This window comes from Crinia signifera, chromosome 3, assembly GCF_055691185.1.
Source record: "Crinia signifera chromosome 3, ASM5569118v1, whole genome shotgun sequence".
Taxonomy (NCBI): domain Eukaryota; kingdom Metazoa; phylum Chordata; class Amphibia; order Anura; family Myobatrachidae; genus Crinia; species Crinia signifera.
The window spans coordinates 6839486-6851935 of NC_139219.1; the positions used below are offsets into that span (position 1 = coordinate 6839486).

Consider the following 12450-nt stretch of genomic DNA (forward strand, 5'->3'; position numbering starts at 1 on the left):
CTCACATACAGTAAAGGGTCATCTTGAAAAAAAAAAAAAACCCAGACTTTATGCTAACCTGTTTCCCAAAATGATTAAACATGAGTCGAATTATTAGCATTTAGATTAATTATGGGGTAAAACTAGTAGGTTATATCACTGCCATATAAATTTAAATATTTCGGTACTTATGTATTATCTGGGCTCCCATGTTAAATGCATCCCATTTTTTCATACCCCTACTATCCAAATACGCATGGAGTTGATTTTATATAGTGTGGCGAGCGCAGCGAGCCACCGTGCCCGAAGCGTGGCGAGCGCAGCGAGCCCCGCGAGGGGATGCGGTCTCATAAGAAAAACGGGAGCCCAGATATTACATAAGTACCAATATTTCTTTTTCTGAAATACAAAACACCTGTTATCACGGAAACAACGCGCTGCTCAAAATGGAGCGACTTTAATGTGCTTACAGACATTTGTACATAGCAGCCATATCTGCTTCTGCATAATATAATATAATACATGAGCCCCTCAAAATAACACAGGATTAATGGCGCAATATCGCAGTGTTTTATAAATCTAGGTCAAAATGTAAAACGACTGTGGATTTGGGACGTAAGCTTTGAAAAGCCTTCAGTGATATTGGTTTAATATTAAAATCATATTGGCACAAACCAGAATTTGTTAAAACAGTATTAAAAACAATTGTCAAGCAACAGAGAAATATAATAAATTATACAATATCTTATTACATCATAGCTTTTTGTTTAAATAAATCTTTGAACCCACCCAAATCATCAAGGCTAAGGTGTGTGTATATATATATATATATATATATATATATATATATACACACACATACATGCTGTAGCTTGCTCCAATCAGATTCTAGCTATTTTTAGAACTTTTTGGATAAATAATATGAATAATCATACAGGTTGAATATCCCTTATACAAATATCTGTTATTGACATTATTCAGAAAACCATAGTATCCACGGAGAGCTAAATTTGGGTGGCGTGTGTTGAAACTGAAATTTAAATTGCAGTGTAAAAATAATGCAGCCAGTATTTACCCTGCACAGAAACAAAATAACTCACCCAAATGTAACTCTCTCTGCACATGGTACATCTGCCCCCCGGCAGTGCTGCATGGTTTTGCCCATTTTGAGAACAAATTTGTACTGCGACCAGTTTCATGCACAAATAAAATATATGTGTGTGCATTTCATGTGTTTGATGTGCGTATATAACATAAATGCAGGATACCTCATTCAAATATAAAAATATTCCGAAATACGGAATAATCCGTTATCCAAAATTCTCCTGGTCCTGGGCATTTTGGATAAGGGAAACCCAACCTGTAATAATAATCATTTACTAATTAAGAATCTGACCGGTTTCTACGTTGAACAACTGAACTTCTCCCACATTTTTGTAATAAATTGAAGTTGTATAAGTATTAGTACCTGGGGTCTTACCTTGACGTCGGAGAAGTATGTCTTCAGCATGTTGGAGCTGGGATACCGTGTGTAGAAAAACATCAGTTTGGCCTTTTTCAAGTGATTTGGAGACAGACCTTCCTGCATGTAGAATTGCGCTAGTCAAGGAAAATGTCTTGTAAGGACAGACAAGCATGTCAGCAGTCATTTCCTACAAGTGATTTACAACAGATACAAAACAGTAATGCATTGGTTGTGTGTCCAAAAGAACCTACTTAGCCACTCAGTGGCGCTGTTCCATGGAATGGGCATAAAAGTGTACATAAATATCTTATGTGCGTCAGATACATACCAACTGACTCCCCCTCTGTTAGCCTGGTATAACATTATATTACATCAAAGTGACAAATCATTGCTTTATCCACTGTATGGTCTATTTAATAGAAATAAAACCTATAGCTAAAATAATCTACAACCAGGAAACCTAAACTAACATACATGTGGTAAAATCTGAAATATACAGTAGGGTGCTATGTCTAATTTCCTGATTAACTGCAAAGACGAAGCACAGCCAGGACTGTAACTCTGCCACATGGAGTACCGGCAGGACTGTAACTGCCACATGGAATACCGGCAGTACTGTAACTGCCACATGGAATACCGGCAGGACTGTAACTCTGCCACATGGAGTACCGGCAGGACTGTTACTCTGTCACATGGAGCACCGGCAGTACTGTAACTGCCACATGGAATACCGGCAGGACTGTAACTCTGCCACATGGAGTACCGGCAGTACTGTAACTGCCACATGGAGTACCAGCAGGACTGTAACTCTGCCACATGGAGTACCGGCAGGACTGTAACTCTGCCACATGGAGCACCGGCAGTACTGTAACTGCCACATGGAATACCAGCAGGACTGTAACTCTGCCACATGGAGTACCGGCAGGACTGTAACTCTGCCACATGGAATACCGGCAGGACTGTAACTCTGCCATATGGAGTACAGGAAGGACTGTAACTCTGCCACATGGAGCACCGGCAGTACTGTAACTCTGCCACATGGAGTACCGGCAGGACTGTAACTCTGCCACATGGAATACCGGCAGTACTGTAACTCTGCCACATGGAATACCAGCAGGACTGTAACTCTGCCACATGGAGTACCGGCAGGACTGTAACTCTGCCACATGGAATACCAGCAGGACTGTAACTCTGCCACATGGAGTACCGGCAGGACTGTAACTCTGCCACATGGAATACCGGCAGGACTGTAACTGCCACATGGAGTACCGGCAGGACTGTAACTCTGCCACATGGAATACCGGCAGGACTGTAACTGCCACATGGAGTACCGGCAGGACTGTAACTCTGCCACATGGAGTACCGGCAGGACTGTAACTCTGCCACATAGAATACCGACAGGACTTTTAAGGGGCGTACACACGGAGTGATTTTTGCTAGTGAGCGACTTTAAGCAATTCTGACTAGATACAACAGTGATTTTGACTAGGCGATTTTGACTATACTAGAATGGTTGGTATTCATTGCAGATCGCCTAGTGAATATCTCCCTCAGCAGTGAATACCAGCAATTTTGATTGTACAGCCAGCGATCTAGTCAAAATATTCGTGCCTGGCAACTCTTTTTTACTAGGCGATATTATAGGGCGATTTGTCTAACCTTCACAGCCATCTTTACTAACCTTCTAAGCAATTTTGACTATGTAGGATTGCTCCGTGTGTACACCCCTTAACTCTTCCCCTCAGAATACCGTCAGGACTTAAATCTTCCCCTCCTACACAGAATACCAGCAGAACTTTTACTTTGCCACATGGAATAACAGCAGGGAGATGTACTAAGTTTAGTACAATCAACCAGATAAACATAACAAATTAATATAAATAACGATTTAATACAAAAAAGAAATAAGAGAATCACAATAATGCTGTTTGGTAAAAGCACACAGAAGAGTCCGTGGTGGAAAGGGGAGGACTAACGGTGACACTTTAGGTCTCCTCATTTTTCCATCAGCACTACTTGGCATAATGTGAGCTCTGTAAGCCGACTGCTTAGGGCACATCTGTGCCGCAGGCTGGGCCCTGCCGTTTCCTCAGCAAATTAATGGCTTTATAATTTATCAGAAATGAAGATGCATGTGCAGGAAATCAATGTTGCCCCCCCCCCCCCCCCAGGTCAATCAGGCCTCCCCCCCCCCCCCCCCCCCACTGGGTTCCCTGCTTTCTTCTACAGACTTAGAAGAAGATGAAATGGATCTGAACCCAGCGGCTGACCTTGGGGACAGCAAAGACTCTGCACCCTAGGCAGCATTGTACCCTACAAGTACATTGGTAGATACAGCTCACATAACTCAGTTACTGCATGTATCTTTGTTTCAACACACCCCACCCAAATTTAACTCTCTCTGTACATGTTACATCTGCCCCACCTGCAGTGCACATGGTTTTGCCACTTTTCCAAACAAATTTGTACTGCGATCAGATCTGAATAAGGGCCTATATGGGGTAAATGTACTAAGATGGGAGGTTGCACATACTGTAGCAAGCAATCAGATTCTATTATCCTGTAGAAGTAAAGTAGGATCTGATTGGTTGCTATGGGAAACATCCCCAGAACTCTCATCTCAGTAACCTGACCCCTATGTGTTTGTACCTAAATCTATCTAGCACGTATATAATATATTAGCTCGCGCCCATACATGCACACAAGCGGGTAATACTGATGTGATATAGAAAGATACCAGCTACACATTGTACATGGTTCTGAGATTACAGCTTAGCCTCAGAGGTTACTCATTACAAGGGAAGGTAATTTCCCCGACATACTTCTTGTGCCAAGAGAAGAATTGCGAGAACCTTCAGTTACCTCCATTAGACTGATAGAGAAGCCTAAAAGTGCATTATACTCTCTGTGCCATCTGTCAAAATGCATAAATGAAATAACCGCAGCGAGCTGTCACCCAGATAACACAACTTCTGGATCAAACGCATCTTTGTGTTTGCATGTTTTAATGTGGGCTAGGATTATAGGCAAAAGTCACTGTGCCACTGTGTCACGCCTGAGATTTGTTATTAGAATAAAAACGGCATACACACACACACACACACACGTGCATACTACACAATGTCACAATCCAAACATGTGCTGGAACGTAGTTATTTGGCTCTGGTGAATGTGTGTGGACATGTGATAGGGAACGTGAAGGCCGATTCAGGCGTGATTGGAAATTAAAGTCAGTTCAGACTTTTATTTCCGATGTGGAAAGAAATCATTTGATGTCAGCAACCACCGAAGGATTTCCCTCCCCTTCAGCCGCATGCGAGGGGATGTTGGCCACAGAACTAAGATGTCATTACATCCCAACCCATATGTTTTATGTCACTTTAGTATACTGTACATAAAACGTTATTTTTTTGTAGAAATTTGAATAGGTCTTTTTTATAATATATAATGAATATCATCTGGTCTTCATAAATATTTACAACACCAGTGGCGTATAAGCGTATTGGGGCTTCCACCATGAGCGCTCTGCTCCCCCCTTACGAACCTCGTGGCGCAAGTGACCAAGCGGTGACTTTTTTCCCTTTTAAGCAAAGGCACTAAAAAAAAAAACCAACAGCTCTTCCAAGAAGGCAACGGCTGTTTCCAGGATACTTACACACGCACAATGAGTCACGATGGAAGAGATTCGGTAAACATACAGCTGTACCGAACACGAGCTAAGCCCTATTCAAGGCCAGGGAAGAAAATGAGCACAAATAAATATTAAGGAGTTAAGGGGGGGTGGTGGGGGGGACAAGTGTGCGAGATGTTTAAACAGTCTCTAGCCCCGGAGTTCATGCAGCCTGCCTCGGTTCTCATAGCCCCAGCTTTGTGAAGACAGATGATATTCAATTCTATGTGCAATGCAAAACAGACAATAACTGCTGAAACTTGAGCCAGCTGCCAGGTGTAAAAAAAAAAAAAAAAGAAAAGAAAAAAAAACGCAAAGATGATAAATCCATAAATTAATGAAAGACATCTGCTCAGGAACATAAAAGATCAGAGGTACGGTGTACTGCAGCTGAACCTAACGCTGTGTTCAAACAACCTGAGACTTGTGTTGTGTGTTTACAAAGTACAATATAGCCTTAACTAAACAACAGCAACAAAAAGGTGGGTGTAAGACTCTGGGCGTGTGCGCGGCCGGGGAGGGTAAGGCAGGCGGGGGAACGACGGACAGATGCTTGCTACTGCTCCGTACGCACAGCAGGGCTTGCTGTCGGATAGGTACATACAGTATAGCTGTTATTTATACTACATTAGATATACAAAGTCTTCAGTACATAGCGTGTGGCCCCATGGTCACTTAGGGCCAGATGTACTAGGCTTCAAAAAGTGATAAAATGGAGAGTGATAAACAGCCAGCCAATCAGCTCCTACATGTCATGTTACAGGCTGGGTTTGAAAAATGACAGGTAGGAGCTGATTGGCTGGTTGTTTATCACTCTTCACTTCATCACTTTTTGAAGCTTGATCCATCTGGCCCTTGATTTGCTGTACAGCTCACACTGCGGCCGTGTGGCAAAGATACAAACAGCGAGTATTTGCACTCACAGACCCAAATGTAAGCATTCAAAAAAGTCTGCCCTATTCTGAATCGGCTTGGTTGGGTCTTTTTATGAAACAGGAGTGAACAGGGCAATCACCCTGATATGTGGACATGTATCTAAGCTGTGTGCGATTCTTAGAGAATTGTTTCATGTGCAGAGATTTACAGACATATCTGACACACAATCTTAAAAAAATCTAATACTGTACTATAAAAAGATTTGTTACACGGGCCAATAAGAACCAACCCTATACAGTAAATATTCACCATGCGCGGTTTATTTAGAGGAATACTTTGTTGCAATGTCTGATCCCAGGCAGGAAAATCAGCGAGCTGAGGCCCAAAAGGAGAAACTTGGTTCCTCCAGATCTTGATGCTGCCGTGATACTTACAGTCGCTAGAACTTCTTATCTCTTCTCTACACATAGCGGTCTCTCTAACTGGTCAGCACATGGATCACACAACGTCTACTACTGAAGACCTTATTAAAGTGCCTTGTACAGAGCAACAAGTTGATGGGGTTAAAATGAGCTTTGGGATGTCACACGGACCCATGTCTACAAGTTCTTCCTACTACTGTCATTGTGTGTCTAGTCTTTTGTGCTTCCCCATTAGGGATTGTCAAACTGCACCTGTACGTCCGCCCCGTGTTACTAGGGAGTGCTAGATATCTTTGCAAATGAATGTTTAATCAAATATTAAGTTTTTTATTCAAATGCAGAAAGTGAGAGAGCAGCCAGTTGTTGTCCTGCTCCCACTGATTTCCTTGCTGCGCACCTTTTTTGCATCTTAAGAAAAACAGCACCGTTCAAGCCCAGGCATTTGCATTTACCAAACTGGAGCACAACAGAAGTCGTCCGCGCTGAGGAGACATCTGCACAGGTGGAAACTCATCTTCTATTCATATGACAAAGCTGTCGCAGGATTGGCAAGGCTCCTGTCGCACAGAATTCTGCTTCTCATCTGCATGAAAACACCTATTGGTGTCAGATGTTACACAGATTCTCCTGCTGGGGAGGGGGTTTGATTTAAATAGCGATCGGTGCCTCCGTCTCATTTTATGGCCTATATCACCACACCTGGATCCTTAGGGTAGTCGCTGAAATGCTGCAGACCCTATACTGTAATACAGATAAGGGTGAGCACATGCAGTATCCCGTAGCAACCAGTCATCAAATGAATGGAGATTGCAATAATGGGCAGCAGGGTGTATCGGCCCCAGCTCATTCCTGCTTTGGATTCTTAGTTCCGTCTCTGCGCGTTACGCTCCGGATACCTGGTGGTGGCTGAGGGCAAGTGAGAGATATGTCGGGTATTATGGGGTTCTGAATAAAATAATGGAAGGGTTAATAGAATATAAGGAATCGATATCTATGCTCATTGCAGCTCATTCTTGTCATATAATGTAAAGGAGGGAATTGAATTGCTTCTGGCCCCCATTACTTACTTATCGCCTGTTGGTGATGGGTGCAAGTGATGCCGGTGGTGCACATATTCACTGGCTAAAATGTTGGAAAGTACTTGGCATGCTACGTTTGGGTGCCCACCAGCCATGACTACTTGTGTATCTCTGTTCAACAACTGGGGGGACGACAATGACTAATTACCCAGATCCAGGTCTGATAGAGAGGCCCGACTGGGGCCCCTGATGCCTTGCAGCAGCAGCTCTTCTCAAACCAGCACATGCTACTGGGTGCTGGGCTGCAGTGAGGCCAGGGAGGTGCTTTAAGTGCTATTTTTCTGTTTTTTAGTCTAAGGGTGCATGGACACGCCTCCTGCACTTAGGCCATGCCCCTTGAAATGTACCTGGGCCCAGCCATGCTCTCTACTGCCCTGACAGTACTATATATAACAGGGGTGTGCTGGGGACATGATGTCCATGGGGTCACGTTTGTGCAGGAATCGCGCTTTGTCAAAGTCCCTGCCTGTGGCAATACTGGTAGAATTTGTTCATTCTGCCGATGTTGGGGAAAAAAAGTTTCAGGTGAATTAATTTCCAGCTTACAATGTGTCTCTAATACTGACAAGAGGCATCCCTTTTCCTGGAGACCAGCAAGCGCTGTGATCTACATACAGTACAGAACTGGAGACCAACTAGACTGGGACTGCCTTTATGTTCTCTAATTGGTATACTGTATGATCCGTTACCGAGAGATTGTGGGTGTGGCTTCACAGGGGGGGATCCCACCACCAACAGCATTTGGCACATGTGCCTGACAGCGACCAATCAGAACATTACAGCACTTGTGTATTGTGTACCATATTAGGCTTGTTGTAGGTAAGCGTCTTAACAACCGTCCACATCACTTTAACCCTAGGTAACCAGCTTCCATCATCATCAACTTTCACCCAAGTGGAGCCGACATAAGTGCACTGGTCACGCAAACACACACACGAACGTGAGCACGACAGACAGGGGGGCAGGAAGTAACAAGCCACGCCTCTCCTCAGTTTGTTCCCACGCCACTAGTCCATACATTCAGATCATAATGCATTTGGACCTGTTCAAAAAATTTTTAGTAATTAAACTTAAAACATGGAAATGTAAAAAAAAAAAACTAAAAAAACACATTAAACACTGACTTATACACAGTGAAACCATTTGGAGCAGATTTACTAAAATGTCTAGATATAAATACTGGAGGTGTTGCTAATATTAACCAATCAGAATGGGGCTGTTATTTTAGAAAGTAATAGGTTGATATGAGCAACGCCTTCACACACACACACACACACACACACACACACACACTTTTCTTTTCTTTCATATAAGTTATGGGAAATAGCAATAATCTCTGGTGAAGCTGTATAAAATATTTAATTCCCCAGCACCTTAAAAAAAATGATGGTATTAAAATAGTTTGATCCTACGTCAATGTCGGGGACCACCCTAATGAATAAGCCCCAAATAAAACCTAGAGCTTATTTAGGAATTCAATTAGCCACTGTTAATTACCATGGCTAATAGATCCCGTGGGTAATTCAATTATACCCGACAGCCGGCACTATTGGGGATTTTGTTTCACCTGCCCGGAATCACAATACGTGCCCCAATCGCCAACACACAAATATCCGTTCTAAGTTTTCACACAATAGCCGGTGATAACACAGCAGCCAATACGCTCCTAACTGTAATTTTTAAATCTCAGCCTGTAACTTGACAGTTAGCAGTGGATTGGCTTGTGCGTTATCACTGGCCGTTTTATCCTTTCACCAGGCTTAATGAATCAGTCCCTGAGTTTTAAAATCAAGACATATTAAATGCTAAATACTTTTAAAGACACACACATGATTATATTTTTTTGCAGATTCCCTTGTTTTTCGATTGTCATTTGCAAACTGATTTTCCAGAGCGAAGTGCTTGCATTGTATTATCTATCGCAACTGCCAAGCTTATCCCCCACAACTCAATGACGTGATGTGCCCTTCTTCTGATATTACTATGCCGGATTACACTCATCTGCCTTTAATTAGTACAATGTTTATAGAGCACATGCAGAACTGTAACAGAATACTGTATATCACTGGTATATGTTGTACACAGCCACAGAGTAGGCTGGCACTATGGGCCTTATTCTAGTTCACTCTTTCATCTTAGAATAACCATTTAGAAATAGCACTGCCAATTAATCTGTTCAAGGTAATGTTTAATCCGCAGGGTCATTATTACCCCGTTATAATCAACAACGTATAATTCTGTGGTTAAAGTTGTACAAATCCAGTCAGTAAAATATATTTATCACAGCTGATTATACACAGCGCAGAGTTATTATCAGTGATAAAGGGCCTTATTCTAGTTCACTCTTTCTGACAAAATCCTTCTTAGATGGACAAAACCATGTGCACTGCAGGGGGGCAGATGTAAAATGTGCAGAGAGAATTAGATTTGGGTGAGTTATTTTGTTTCTGTGCAGGGTAAATACTGGCTGCTTTATTTTAACACTGCAATATAGATCTCACTTTGAAGTAAAACCCCACCCAAATCTAATTCTCTCTGCACATGTTACATCTGCCCCACCTGCAGTGCACATGGTTTTGTCCATCTAAGAAGGATTTTGTCAGAAAGAGTGAACTAGAATAAGGCCCTTTATCACTGATAATAACTCTGCGCTGTGTATAATCAGCTGTGATAAATATATTTTACTGACTGGATTTGTACAACTTTAACCACAGAATTATACGTTGTTGATTATAACGGGGTAATAATGACCCTGCGGATTAAACAGTACCTTGAACAGATTAATTGGCAGTGCTATTTCTAAATGGTTATTCTAAGATGAACTGGGGGACAGTAAATATTGCGGGGTCTCAACAGTTGGTGGTCATCTCGCTACACCCACAGTATATTATACACATGGCTTCATTTTACAAATACACAACTGTTACAGAAGAAATAACAAGAAACCTTACCGATCAGTGGTGTGAGGGATCGTGTCCTTCATCCCCGCGGCCGGACGCGGTGTAAGAGGAACTCGCCAACCCCTGAAAATCTGTCTATTAGATGTATATGTGGGACAGAGTATAATGTACTTTACACAGGATGACACTCAGCGGGACAGGAGAACCGATTTATTATTCATGTGTAGCTGTCATCTCACTGACACGTCTACCAAGCTCATATCCATCTACCTATCTATCTATCTATCTATCATCACTCTGATATATCTATCTACCTACCTATCTATCTATATATTTATCTATCTATCCATCTACCTACCTATCCATCTACCTATCTATCTACCCATATATCTATCTATCTATCTATCTATCTACTGTATCTATCTATCTATCTATTATCACTCTGATATATCTATCTCATATCTATCTATCCATCTACCTACCTACCTATCTATCTATATATCTATCTGTCTATCTATCATCACTCTGATATATCTATCTATCTATATATCTATCTATCTATCCATCCATCTACCTACCTACCTATCTATATATTTATCTATCTATCCATCTATCTGTCTATCCATTTATCTATCTATCTACCCATATATCTATCTGTCTATCATCACTCTAATATATCTATCTATCTATCTACTGTATCTATCTATCTTTCTATCTCATATCTATCTACTGTATCTATCTAATAAATATCCTCCCATCTAATAATTATCTATGTTGCCTTCAAAATTAAGTATTTCTTTAATATTGAGTGTCACTGTGTTCCCTACTCAAACACACTCACACAAACACACGCACACAAACACACACTCCTCATTCCTCTCAATGGAATGACCACGGGACAGGAGCGGGTGCTTCCCTGCGCTGCCGTACAGTATACAGACACTGTCGCACTGGTTTGGGGGTGATATAAGTCAGGGGGGAGCGGTCTCGCATGCTCATTACATACCAGAGGTATCTTGATGGAACAAAATGACTTCTGAATGACTGTGTGACCTGGCAGCTCTTAGTATGACCAGAGGGGGGGGACTGATACCAGTGTAACGTTAGCGGATCCCTGGTACTACTGATCCTGTGCGTCAGGGAATATAGACTGCAAACTCCAAGTGTACACACGCTGAGGCGAACGATGACATATTCCCTGTACTGCGCTATGCAACCTTGTGGAGCTACATTATATTAATGAATAATAGTAATGTAGTGTATGAAGACAGTTACAGCTGTGATAACTGATGGGAACCTTTCTCCCCTGGACCAGTGTCACTGTGTAACGTGGGCCCTTCTATATACTGTATCAACTTTATCACATCAAGTACTTAAAAGTGCACCGACGATAAAATGACTTCTGTTGTGCGCATGTGACCGACGCACTCTTACAATGAGGTACCGGAACGCCTGACAACGGGCAGCTAAACCTTAAAAAAAGATATCAATTCACAGGAGCACCCGGGGGACTGAAACAAGAATATCAAACAGAATCATCGGTACGTACAAAGGAACGGAGGAGATGCGCGATCTAGAAACTCTATCAGCGCCCAAGTACGCAGAATATCATATCAGGAAACACATAAAAGGCGATTGTGTAAGCAACAATTCCGTCGCCGTATACAGCTGAATTTTGTGTTTAATTGTGCTCAGTGGCTTTCCAAAATAATTTGCTTTGTGTACGTAAGGACAAAAGATTTCTATGTAAGGCTCAACAGAGGTTAATCACGCATAGCAAGCAGCTGCAGCGAGGCTGCGGAACAGACTTCTGCCTGTACCAGGGAACTTTCTGCAGTTGGGCTAAATCAGTACCTGCATCTTGCTGTTGACACACTCACGGAGACACACACACGCACACACACACACGCACACACACAAGCATTATTTTCTTCTATAATAATTAACTTTCCCTAAGATGTGCGAGGGATGAGCGTCAGCTGTTGTTAGACTTCCTCTTTGTAGGGTTTAGATGTTTCTCGCTGCTTTGTGCACACGACAAACACAAGACTGAGGGCAA

At 42.2% G+C, this 12450-nt stretch overlaps 1 protein-coding gene across 6 annotated transcripts in view; it reads right to left on the reverse strand.

The window, feature by feature from the left end:
- Positions 1-12450, reverse strand: part of PROX1 (prospero homeobox 1) — a 91620-nt gene that overhangs the window by 51962 nt on the left and 27208 nt on the right. For 5 of the 6 annotated variants that reach the window (XM_083175179.1, XM_083175182.1, XM_083175178.1 and 2 more), the window contains one exon: positions 1448-1565. In XM_083175179.1, the coding sequence (XP_083031305.1) occupies positions 1448-1565 (118 nt within the window). The remainder of the gene's footprint in view (positions 1-1447; positions 1566-12450) is intronic. The other variant, XM_083175183.1, reaches the window with a different exon arrangement.